Source organism: Podarcis tiliguerta, assembly GCF_965153285.1.
Source record: "Podarcis tiliguerta genome assembly, chromosome: 4".
In the NCBI taxonomy this organism is placed as follows: domain Eukaryota; kingdom Metazoa; phylum Chordata; class Lepidosauria; order Squamata; family Lacertidae; genus Podarcis; species Podarcis tiliguerta.
The window spans coordinates 1,353,191-1,366,423 of record NC_139537.1 but is presented as its reverse complement, the minus strand read 5'-3'; the positions used below and the strand labels follow the sequence as shown (position 1 = coordinate 1,366,423).

Genomic DNA, 13,233 nt, shown 5'->3' with positions numbered 1-13,233 from the left:
ACACAGAACATAAGTTAATACACTCTCAGCAGTACAATGGTCAAATGCCATCAACAGGTCCTTTGAGAGATTGTTTTTTTTTTTGTTTTTTTATAATAATATTTATTGCTTTTTGAACAATTTAAACACTACAAAACAAAACAAAAGCAAAAAAAGAACAATATAATACAATACAAAGACACTACATAACACTAACACATTAAACTATCAAAACCAAACAAAAACAATTTAAAACACTCAAACAATTTCAATATCTTATCTTTCATTCACTTATTTCACCGACCTCCTCGCATCTCCCTTTTTGTATTCCACTTCTGTCAATTTGAGAGATTGTTTTTCCGGAGGATTCTCAGAAAATATAAAAATCATGGTTCAGGTCGTTGCCATTCCATGTCAGAACTTCTTCCGATGGAGAACCCTTCCAAATGCCTTGAGGATCTCCTTGGTCTTGATGCTGTAGATGATGGGGTTCAGCAGCGGAGGGACCAGGAGATAGATGTTGGCCATCAGGGAGTGAACCAGAGGTGGAGCATGCTTGCCAAACCGGTACACCATAGACAGGCCGATCATTGGGGTGTAATAGATCACGACGGCACAGATGTGGGAGACGCAGGTGTTCAGGGCCTTGAGGCGCCCTTCCTTGGAGGCCATGCTCAGCACGGTCTTGAGGATCATTGTGTAGGACAGGACAATGAACAGGGAATCGAGGCCAAATGTACAGAGCAAGACAAAGAGCCCATAGAAGCTGTTGACGGTCGTATCTGCACAAGGGAGCCGGATTAAATTGGGGTGCAGACAGTAGGGGTGAGCAAGCACATTGGACCTACAGAATGGCAGCCTCCTCAGGAGAAGAGGCAGTGGGGCCAGCAGGATAATGCTCTTTGCTGCAATCCCTGAGCCTATCATGGCAATCCTGAAGTTGGTCAGGATAGTGGTGTATTGCAGAGGGTTGTAAATGGCTATGAAGCGGTCCAGGGCCATCGCCCAGAGGACCCCTGAATCCATGATGGAGAAGCAGTGGATGAAGAACATCTGGCTGAGGCACGCATCCAGCCCAATCTCCCTGGCATCAAACAGGAAGACGCCCAGCACTGTGGGGAGGGTAGAGAGGGAGACCCCCAGCTCACTCACAGCCAGCATGCAGAGGAAGAGGTACATGGGCTTATGCAAGGTCTGATCCTTCACGATCACTAGGAATACAGCACTATTCCCCAAGACAGCAACCGCATAGGCAAAGCAGAAAGGGATGGAGACCCCAATATTTCTGGCTTGCAGTTCTGGGATGCCCGTAAGGAGGAACGTAGAATGGAGAGAGCTTTGGTTTCTGAGCAGCTCCATGGTGAGCGATCAAGTTCTCCCATTCAGCAGCACCTGGATGGACATAAGGGAGGAAAAGGTCTCATCAGCAACATGGGAGCTTCATAGAAACATAGATTTGTAGAGTTGTAAGGGACCCCAAGGGTCATCTAGTCCAACCCCCTGTAAGCAGGCACCAGAGCTAGGGCATCTCTGACAGATGGCCATCCAAATTCTCTTTCCAATGAAGAACAGTCCATCACCTTCCAAGGGAGTCCATTCCACTGCTGAACAGCTCTCACTGTTTACTCAGCATCTCCTTCCATGCAATTTGAATCCATTTGCTTTGGTCGTGCTCCCTGGAGCAGCAGAAATCAAGCTTACTCCTGTCAGGAGTTCAGCCTACACTCGAGTAGGACCCTGGCAGAAACACATGCCTGACTGGCATGTTCTCTCTCTCCTGGTCTTTTGTTTGGGAGCTTCAAAAGCTTTCTTCTGCCCGAACATCACAGCGACCAATGCCAACCGACACTGGCACACTTAGGGATCAGCAGAGTTTGCGCATCATGCACGTGACAGACCTCAGCAACTCAGCATTTTGGCTAATCTACTTTATTTACATATAGACACACGCAGAGCACTGCAACATGGCTCCCTCTCTCTCTAGCATCAGACAACAAAGGAAAAAAAGAACAAAGGACAATAGTGCCACTTCACAGAACACAGTAACACAAACATCCTGTCTCCGTCGCTTCCCACTCAGTGGAGTCAAAAGATACACCGTCACGTGATAAACAAAAATCCCATGACCTCAATCATAGATCAGGAATTCTAACAACTCCATCTTCCATGTGGCAGCCCTTCAGGTATTTGAAGATGGCTCTCATATCACTCCTCTGTCTTTTATTATCCAGGTTAAACATACCCAGCTCCCTCAACCATTGTTCCTAAGACTTGGTCTCCAGACCCTTGATCACCCTGGTCACCCTCCTCTGCTCACTTTCCAGCCTGTCCACATCCTTCTTAAATTGTGGTGCCCAGAACTGGACCTAGTATTCCAGGTGCGGTCTGACCAAGGCAGAAGAGAGCAGGACTATGACTTCACTTGATCTGGACCCTAGACTTCTGTGGATGCAGCCTAGAATAGCATTCCCTTTTTTGCTGCTGCATCACAGTGTGGACTCGTTTTTACGTTGGTGGTTTGCTAAACCTCCTCGATTCTTTTCCCATGTACTGCCTCAGTTGCTTAGATTCTGATGTATTACAGTATTTTAATATTTTTCTGGAAGGTGCCCAGAGTGGCTGGGGAAGCCCAGCGAGATGGGCGGGGTATAAATAATAAATTATTATTATTATTATTATTATTATTATTATTATTATTATTATTATTCTGCAGCTCCTTATTCTGCCAGATTTGTGGCATGTCTATATCATTCATTCACTGCATTGATTTGTTTTCTTTTTAAAATTCCATAGCCCACCTTTGGTTCGACCAAAAAAGGTAATGAAGCCACAAGGTCACATGCATTAAGGCCTCATCCTGGCTTCCTTTTGTGCTGAGCTTCCCAGGCACAAATCTGCTCTTCCAAGCTCCATGTCTAAGTGGTGGCGGCTGTTTTTTGTCCTGGTGCTTTCAATGGGAAAACCCACAGCAAAACATTTGCTCTGATTCAGCAGTGAAACACAAGTGTTTCTTGGGGGGGGGGGGGGGGAAGGCCAGGACAGACGAGAAAAAACCTTGCTCAGACATGGAGCTTTAAAAGCTGGGCCTGGATAAAATCTGGGTAAGCCCTAATACTGAAGCATCTCAATACTCAGTACGTTTCCGAGCACAATTCAAAGTGTTGGTGCTGACCTTGAAAGCCCTAAACGGCCTCAGTCCAGTATACCTGAAGGAGCGTCTCCACCCCCATCGCTCTACCCGGACACTGAGGTCCAGCACCGAGAGCCTTCTGGCGGTTCCCTCGTCGCGAGAAGCCAAGTTACAGGGAACCAGGCAGAGGGCCTTCTCAGTAGTGGCGTCTGCCCTGTGGAAACCCTCCCACCAGATGTCAAAGAGGAAAACAACTACCAGACTTTTAGAAGATATCTGAAGGCAGCCCTGTTTAGGGAAGCTTTTAATGTTTAACAGACTCTGTATTTTAATATTTTGTTAGAAGCTGCCCAGGGTGGCTGGGGAAACCCAGCCAGATGGGCAGGGTATAAATAAATTATTATTATTATTATTATTATTATTATTATTATTACACCCTCTTTTAAAAATCCCAATAAATAATGAGTACCAACAGACATTCCAGAAGCCACTCTGGAAGAGGAGGCAGAAGAGCTGCTCTGCTCTGGAGGAATTTGGAGGAGCTTTGTCCCTGAACTCCATCATCTTGGGAGAAGCCAGGGAGAAGCATTTCTAGCTGGGGCAGCAGGTACACAGGATTCAGTTTGTTTAAAAGAAAGTGGGCGCACCTGGCCCATTTGACCGCCTACCTGCCACTTGAAACACTCCAGAGCCACAGCCCTTGAATATTCAGGCCCATTCCATACCTCGGCAAGCTTCTCTATGATGGCGATTCTGGGCTCGTCTAGACTTCTGCTTGTCCCGTGTCTAGAAAGCACTGGTCAGAGTGGATGAGCCCTGAATCCTGGATCAATATCCCCGACACCGGAAGGCAGTTTGTGGCAACCTTCTCTGATGAAGAACAAGTTCCACCTAGAGCATAAAAAGACCCATCTGGATAGAATCGTTTTAGCCTCTACTGGCGGCCAGGAGAAAGACCCAGCCATGTCAGAGGCTCAGCTGTGTAAAGATTTATGCTGCTTTCTTGGGAATCCCTGGAGAGGAAGGAGATGAGATGTCCCTCCTGCAGATTGCGGGGACACCTAGGGGCACTAAGCCAAGGGAGACATTTCTGCAGGGCGCAGAACTAGTGCTGAGCACCATTCTCCCACAGGTCACAGCAGCTGCAACGGTGCAATTACTGAGTTCCACTGTCTTATCTGTACATTTTAAGCATTGGCTATGTGAAGTGGCTAATTAGCTGCAATACTATATTGGTGGTTGCATCAAGAGAAATATGAATATTGATTTTGTTTGTTTGTTTATAAGAAAACCCATACTGGATCAGGCCAGTGGCCCAACTAGACCAACGTCCTGCTCTCACTGGGGCCGAACCAGATGTCCCAATGAGCAGGACCTGAGCACAAGAGCCACTCTCCCCACCTGTAATGTCCATCCTTTGGTGTTCAGATGCACACTGCCTCTGACAATGGACATAGGAGGTAAAAGGTAAAGGTAAAGGACCCCTGGACAGTTAAGTCCAGTCAAAGGTGACTATGGGGTTGTGGTGCTCATCTCGCTTTCAGCCTGAGGGAGCTTTCCAGGTCATGTGGTCAGCTTTCCAGGTCATGTGGCCAGCAGGACTAAACCGCTTCTGGTGCAACGGGACACCGTGACAGAAACCAGAGCGCCCGGAAACACCGTTTCCCTTCCTGCCACAGTGGTACCTATTTATCTACTTGTGCTGGTGTGCTTTCGAACAGCTAGGTTGGCAGGAGCTGGGACAGAGCAACAGGACCTCACCACCATTGAGTGGATTCGAAATGCCGACCTTCCAATCGACGAGCCCAAGAGACTCAGTGGTTTAGACCACAGCGCCACCAGCGTCCCATACAGCATAAGTGCTCAAATTTACTTTCAAGTTCTGTTCCAGCACCAGAGGGGTTACAGGGCTAGTCGCTACAATTGTTGAGCAACCGAAAAAGAAACCAGTACCACACAGCGGAGTGAAAGGAGAGAAAGGAAAAATACCAGAAAGAAAAAAACGTGGGGGATTATAAATCTCCTTAGAATAACTTTACGTTCCCCACTATATTTTAGCTCACTGTGTTCAAATTTCCAAAGCGTCTGTAATAAAATTCCTTTTGTCTTTTCCCTTCTGTCTCTTTATATTTCGTCCTTTCAGCGCCACTCGCAATAAACTCTTACAGCCTCTCTGTATCCTCCCCCAAACGCTGAGTTTAGCTAGTTATTGGAAACTATGTCCCAAAAGAAGAGAAACAAAGTATGCAGGGGGGGGTAGAGTACAAATTCAAGCAGGCATCTTCTTTGCTACTTTGTGTTTAGTAATTAATTTGCCAGTGTGGTGTAGTGGTTAAGAGCGGTAGTCACGTAATCTGGTGAACCGGGTTCACTTCCCTGCTCCTCCACCTGCAGCTGCTGGGTGTCTTTGGGCCAGTCACACTTCTCTGAAGTCTCTCAGCCCCACTCACCTCACAGAGTGTTTGTTGTGGGGGAGGAAGGGAAAGAAGAAGAAGAAGAAGTCTCAAAGCGGCTCACATTCTCCTTTCCCTTCCCTTCCCTTCCTCCCCCCCAAAGGAGAACGTTAGCCGCTTTGAGACTCCTTAAAGGGAGTGAAAGGCGGGATATCAAATCCAAACTCTTCTTCTTCTTCTTCTTGCCTTGACAAAGTTGCCATGGACGTTCTGTACTCACTCAGTCAGGCAGGCAGCTACTTCCTTTTTTTTATATATACCTGCGATTCTGTAACCCACACCATTTTCTGTCTTCAACCGGATGAATTCCTTGCCAAAATCTTAAGACATCCAGGGTTCTCCTCGCTTAATCTCCAATTTTTAAAGATGTTTTAAATCACAACACGCAAGGGAATCCGTTTTTATCTTTGTGGAGGTTCGTCGCCTTTCTCAGCAGAAGCTAGAGGCATCACAACACGCAGTCAGTGTTCTCCCATTTTGGGCTCACGGTCTCATCGTCCCCGAGTTTCTTCCGTAAACCCCCCCCCCCCGAAAAGACAGCGAAACTGCTCCCACGCTGCCGGGTAGCCTATCCCCCAAGGGTCTCCCCCCTGGGATTTTTGGGGGACGCAGTGCCTTTGCAACTCCCCCAAGCCTCCGCGTTGCTCAGAAAACCCTTACAAGGGCTTTCTGCGCTTCCTCGCTGTCCGCGACCCAAACCGGAAGTCCAGCATAACCAATTCTGATGACCCTCAGGGTCCCTTCCAATTCCACAATTCTATGATTCCATGAATGCACAGACTGATTGGTTTCCGATGAAGATGAACCTGAAGACTACTTGGACATAGATTTCATTGTGCTTGCTGGACTGAAAACCAGAAGAGGAGCATGAGCGATGCCACCATCTTCTCTCTGGTAACATAGATTGGAATGAATGCGTGGTGCTATTGAGCTAGCTATGGCAAATAACCATGATAACAATGTTTCCCTCCTTGGTCGGAAGCAGCGTGAGCTACAGAGTGAGCTCCTCTTCGGTATTATTCTCTCATCACATGGTGCATCACAATTTAAGACAATTTAAGTGGGCTACTCAGGGAGAAGCTAGTCTTGTCTCTGCATCTGTTTGTGAGCACCTTCCCCCATGGACAAACTAGGCCACAGCAGCTGCAACAATGAGATTACAAAGTTGCACTCTATATATTTTAAGCATCTCTCTCTATATTTTAAGCATTGTTTACATGAGGTGTCTAGTTAGATGCAGCACTCTGGGATGTATTCATGGTAGCACTAAGAGAAATAGGAATATGGATTTTATTTATTTGTTTTGTTTATGAATTGCTTCCTATGAAGAATCTTGAAATAATTTCACACATGCATTTAAATAAAATTAAAATAATTCCATATACCAAAAGATTTTCAAATCTTATGCAGATACCGACTGGGAGCAAAATCTCTATCTTTGAAGGCTTGTTGGAAGAAGAAAGTCTTCAACAGGTGCAAACACACACACACACACACACACACACACAATAAAGATGTTATGTGTGTCTCAAGAGGCACTCCAATGAGCAGAGGCCACCAAAATGAAGGCCTGATTCAGACTTTAAATGGAACAGAAAAGGTATCTCCAGCTACAGAGTGCTGTGATGAAATAATCTTTTAGGTATACTGGTCCCAAGCTGTGCAGGGTTTGTACAGCACTACCAATGCCTGGTAAGTTTGCCTGGTAAGAAAAGAACAGAAGAACATTTCCATTGCATCAGGCCAGTGGTCCTCCTGTTCTCATGGTGGCCAAGCGGATGCCCCCAAGAGAGCACAACAACCGCACTCTCCACACCTGCAATTCCCAGCCTCAGGTATTCAGGAGGATACGGCCTCTGACAGAGCATGAAGGACATACAGTAGCCCTCATGATTCAGGTGTGAGAACACAGGTAGTAGGGTGTTCAGTGGAAATGGGCCTGAAGACTAGTTGGGCTTTGACTTCACTGTGCTCACTGGACTGAGAATCAGAAGAAGAAGAAATTCATTAAACTGCATCATTTTGATGATTTCATTTTCTTTTGAGCCTAGCTAAACTGAGTAAGTCTGTGCCTGACTACCTTTTACAACACAGAACCAGTTGCTTTCAGGTACTGTATGTGAGGAAAGCTCTTCCCAGAACACTGAAAAGAATAAACTTTTAGAATCTATGGTGCCCTTTGTATGCATGAAAAGAGAACCAGCTAGGCATGGTGATTGTGATTCACCTTGAATTTTTTGTAGACATATGAAAGAGGATATTGAGAGACATTTAATGAATAGGAAAATTAGTCAGCTGAATAAAAAGACCACATTGAAAAAAGATTATATATAATCATTATGATGAGAGCTGATCTGAAGAGCTAAATGATTCTGAATGGCTTGGGGTGATGGCGCTGAGTTGCAACTGCTAAGATTGCTGTGATCCTTTAAGTAGTGAATAGAAATCATGTGTTTGATCTGGAAATGTACAAGAAACATTGGTTTACATGTGGTTCTCTGAAGTCTCCTTATATTTGTGCCTCTCCCTGTGTGCATTTGTATTTTCTCTTGGTGCCTGCATATTTCCCCCTTGAGTTTCTAGGAGGCATACCTCCAGTCCAGAAACCCCTTTGAAATTCCTCCAAAACTACAGACCATCTTCCTCTATGGCACCATTCTGCCATTACTTGATGCATCGTAACTGAAGACAGGACAGAGAGCTCATGAAGAACCTACTCTGTCTGTGTCTGCATCTGTTTGTGTGTTTTAAAAGTACAAATGTACAACCAGATGGTCGCCCTATTTCTCTCTTCTGAACTTGAGAAGTCATTAGCACTCTAGGGACATTGCAACACTCTTTGCCTGTTGGGATGCTGCCGGGGAGACGGAGGCATCAGGCAGGCCCCCAGTTGTCTCTGGACGACCACTGGTCTCCCATGGAACAGCATCAGTCAATTAGTGACACGAGCCTCAGAGACATTCCAAGACCCATGCACACCCTTTCAGCAGAGTCTCCATAATGAAAGATGCAGACAGGAGAGCATATTGACAGCTTTATTCAATGTAGTTCAGAACAAAGGAAAAACATGACTGCTTGCCTCTGTGTCCAGGAAAACAGCCGGAACAAAAGCTGTATACAAAACGGAAGTTCCCAGCAGACAGCTGGAAGTAAACAGGGATGTGACACACAACAGCCTGTTCCCTTTTAAGGTGGAACAGAACTATATCCTAACATCCTCCCCCTTTTCGTGTAACCTGTAGCACCTATGGTTCAACCCAATTGCAACCTCTGTACATAAACCTTAAGTTGTTCTCTGTTAACAACCTTCGACAACAGATCTGCAGGAATTTCATTTCCTGGCATGTAGGACACCTGAATGAGTCCTTTCTGAATACACTCTCTTGCACGATGTAGCTTAATCTGCAAGTACTTGGTTCTTTGCTTGCAACTCTCTGAGTTCAGCAAAGCCAAACAGGATCTATTGTCTTGATACACCTGTATAGGACATTTCACAGAAACTCTGATGTCCTTAAACAGTTGCATCAGCCATTCACAATCCATGAGTGAAAATGACAGTGCATTGAGTTCTGCTTCACAGGAACTTAGGCTTACTGTCGTCTGTTTCTTGCACAGCCAGTCAAACAGACAGTGGTTGTACATGTAGCATACTCCAGAAGTGCTTGTACCACCCGTGGTGTCACTTCCAAAACTAGCATCTGCAAAAATTTCAAGACCTCCAATCTTCTGACTGGTGAACCTCAGCCTGTAGTGCAAAAGTCCCTTTCAAATAGCGGGCTATGCGCTTCAGAGCTTTCCAATCCTGAACAGTAGGATTGTTGGCATGTCTGCTGAGCAGGTTAGTGCTTACAGCTATGTCAGGTCTTGAACATCTAGCAATGAAATTCAGCTTGCCTAGAATGCATCTGTACAGTGTGGTGTCAGAAAACGCTTCAGCAGTACTATCTACCTGGTAACCTGTCACCATCGGTGTGTCTGCTGGGTTTGCATCAACCAAATACAGCCTGGTTAATACATCAGCAATTTTCAGTGTCTGGTGTACCAGAAAATTACCTGCTTGGTCCTTCTTGACCTGCAGAGAAAGATAGTTGGAAACCTCACCAAGATCCTTCATGTCAGATCAGAACTTCTTCTGAGAAAAAAGCCTGCCCAGGGCTTTGCGGATCTCTTTAGTTTTGATGCTGTAGATGATGGGGTTGAGAATCGGAGGAACCAAGAGATAGATATTGGCCATCATTGAGTTCAGCATTGGAGAATTATGCCTGCCAAAACTGTGTGACATAGACAAACCAATCATTGGAGAGTAATAGAGCACGACAGCACAAATGTGGAAGACGCAGGTGTTCAGCTGAGGAGAGATAACTCAGTTTAACAGTTTAACAGAAGTTTAGAAATGCAAGTTATGAAACCAAGCGTCCTCATTTCATGAAATAGCATAGTGTTAAAAGGACTGCAAGAAGATCAAACTTATCCATTCTGAAGGAAATCAGCCCTGGGTGCTCACTGGAAGGACAGATCCTGAAGCTGAGGCTCCAATACTTTGGCCACCCCATGAGAAGAGAAGACTCCCTGGAAAAGACCCTGATGTTGGGAAAGATGGAGGGCACAAGGAGAAGGGGACGACAGAGGACGAGATGGTTGGACAGTGTTCTCGAAGTGACTAACATGAGTTTGACCAAACTGCGGGAGGCAGTGGAAGACAGGAGTGCCTGGCGTGCTCTGGTCCATGGGGTCACGAAGAGTCGGACACGACTAAACAAAAAAACGAGGGAATGCTCCATTTTCAATGAGATATGGAGGCCGTTCCTGGCATTTTCTTTTTAATAAACAATGTCCATAGAATCATTGGAAATGGCATTATACAAAGTCAGACTATTGGTCCACCTCCCGGGCTGCCAGTATTTCTCAAGAGTCCTAGGCAGTAGTTTCTCCCATCCCCACCTGGAGATACCAAGGATTCAACCTGGAACATTCTCTACCCCTGAGCTACACAGTTTCCTCCCCTATGGTGCTGTTCCATGATCATATGATGCATTATAATGTATGGCAGAATAGGGTACTCATGAAAAGGCTACCCTGTCTCCGTATATACATCTGTTTGTGGGTTTAAAAGATGACCATGGTTTCCGTAAATGCATAAAACCAAATGGTCACTCAATTTCCCTCTGCTGAGCTTGAGAAACCACAAACACTCTGGGGACATTGCTACACTCTTTGCCAATTCAGATCAGAACTTCTTCTGAGAAAAAAGCCTGCCCAGGGCTTTGCGGATCTCTTTGGTTTTGATGCTGTAGATGATGGGGTTCAGAATGGGAGGAACCAGGAGATAGATGTTGGCCATCAGTGAGGGCAGAATAGGGGAATTGTGCTTGCCAAACCTGTGTGCCATGGACACACCAATCATCGGAGAGTAATAGAGCACGACAGCACAAATGTGGGAGACGCAGGTGTTCAGGGCCTTGAGACGGCCTTCCCTGGAGGCCATGCTCAGCACGGTCTTGAGGATCATCATGTAGGACAAGACGATGCACAAGGAATCAAGGCCAAATGTGGAAACGACAAAAAAGAGGCCATAGAGGTTGTTGACCGTGATGTCCGCACAAGGGAGATGGATCAAATTGGGGTGTAGACAGTAAGGGTGAGCAAGGGTGGTAGACTTGCAAAATGGCAGCCTTCTTAGGAGGAGAGGCATTGGGACCATTAGGAGAACACTCCTCAGGGCAATCCCTGATCCCAACAAAATGATCCTAAGGCTTGTCAGGATGCTGGTGTATTGCAGAGGGTTGTAAATGGCTATGAAGCGGTCCAGGGCCATCGCCCAGAGGACCCCTGAGTCCATACAGGAGAAGCAGTGGATGAAGAACATCTGGCCAAGACACGCATCCAGCCCAATCTCTGTAGCATCAAACAGGAAGGTGCTCAGCACCGTGGGAAGGGTAGAGAGGGAGACCCCCAGCTCACTCACAGCCAGCATGCAGAGGAAGAGGTACATGGGCTTGTGGAGGCTCTGATCCTTCACAATCACTAGGAGAACAGCACCATTCCCCAAGACAGCAATGACGTAGGCAAAGCAGAAAGAGAAGGAGACCCAGTTATTTCTGTTCTCTAGTCCTGGGATGCCAGTAAGGACGAATGTGGGATGGAAGGCGCTTTGGTTATTTTGGGGTCCCATGGTGAGTGGTCAAGCTCCCCCATTCAGTAGCACCTGGATCAACATAATCAGTAAAGAAAAAGGCACCATCATCAACATGGGAGCTTCAATTGTTTTGGTTCTGCATTCCCAAATGCCATCTATATTGGTGGCCCAGGCTATAATTATAATCTGCTTGTGTTCATTAAATTATGCAGCATAGCTTTTGGTGAGCAAAAAGGTGAAAGATCCCTCAAGGTGACACCTTTGAATACTGAAAAATCACAACGTGCTGTCTTTTTTATATATATAAAGCAATCAATAAACTGCCATATTTTGGGGGAAGTTGTTTGGAAAGCTCTTTGTCTATTCTAACCAAAGTTGGCAGGATGCTTTCTGAGATCAAGGAAGAGGTTTTCATCTACTTTTGGTCACAAAGAGATGCCATTTTAAATCAAAATGATTGACTAAACCTTCCAAAACTGCCCTGATTTATCCACTGCTCTGTTATATATCCCCTTCTGGACTTGCTCTGGACATCAGGGACATTGCACAGAGAATGTGTTCACGCTGCACCCAACTGTGACAAACACTATAGCTCTTAAGCACATTCTTCCCCTCAAAGAATTCTGGGCCCTCGCAGTGTTACCATTCCCAGCAACCCTTTCCAAACCACAGCACCTTCCGGATACTTTGGGCTACATCTCCCATCAGCCACAGTGAATCATGTTCTGCTATCTGGAACAGAATCTGCATCAAGAAGGACATCTCCCTGCCAGCCTTGATGCAACTGATGGCGCAGAACATCTTGGGGGGGGACCAGATTCGGGGGAAACTGTTCTATGCAAATAGAATGATATTGAAGCAAGGAAATAAATAGACAGCTAACAGAGTCTGTGTATACGCCAGAGTGTTAATGTGCAATGGTGGACCATAAGTTCGATTTTCCTCATGTGATTTTGTGCATGTTCATCCACAGATGAGTACCTTCAATCATAGCTGTCAACTTTTCCCTTTTCTTGTGAGGAATCATATTCGGTATAAGGGAATTTCCTTTTTAAAAAGGGAAACGTTGACAGCTATGCCTTCAATTGATACAAAAGTGAAGAAGAAAAATGCCCAAACAATGCATTTTGGTTCATCCATATCAGTGAGCCTGAGCTTTCACAGCCAACACCCACCTTGGGCATGAAGGGCAGCAACTACAGCAGGTATGTCCTTTGCTTATGGTAATATTTCATTCTTTTGCCAATTATGCTTTTCTAATTTTTTTAAAAATAATCTTTATTAATTTAAATCACACACACATGCAAAGAATCTACAATCTCACACCACAAAAAGAAAACCAAACAATCAAGAAGAAGAAAAAGAAGAAAACACAGAAAAAAGAAAGAAGAAAAAGCAGATCTACGTGCACAACAAACCCAATCTTCCCAACAATTACCCAAATAAACACTCAAATGAAAAAGGCTTCTGACAAAAAGAGTCTTCCAATCATTCTCATTGTACTGTTTATACTGTCGTTATTTTCTTCGCAGTTT

At 45.4% G+C, this 13,233-nt stretch overlaps 2 protein-coding genes across 2 annotated transcripts; both read right to left on the bottom strand.

The window, feature by feature from the left end:
• Window positions 1–393: 393 nt before the first annotated feature.
• Window positions 394–1,338, bottom strand: LOC310675735 (olfactory receptor 51I2-like; the record flags this gene model as incomplete). The annotated part of the gene is made up of 1 exon (XM_083436774.1): window positions 394–1,338. The coding sequence occupies one exon, from the start codon at window positions 1,336–1,338 to the stop codon at window positions 394–396; it is 945 nt and encodes a 314-aa protein (XP_083292900.1).
• A 9,451-nt stretch (window positions 1,339–10,789) lies between these two features.
• LOC310675736 (olfactory receptor 51I2-like) lies at window positions 10,790–11,734 on the bottom strand (the record flags this gene model as incomplete). The annotated part of the gene is made up of 1 exon (XM_083436775.1): window positions 10,790–11,734. The coding sequence occupies one exon, from the start codon at window positions 11,732–11,734 to the stop codon at window positions 10,790–10,792; it is 945 nt and encodes a 314-aa protein (XP_083292901.1).
• Window positions 11,735–13,233: the final 1,499 nt, after the last annotated feature.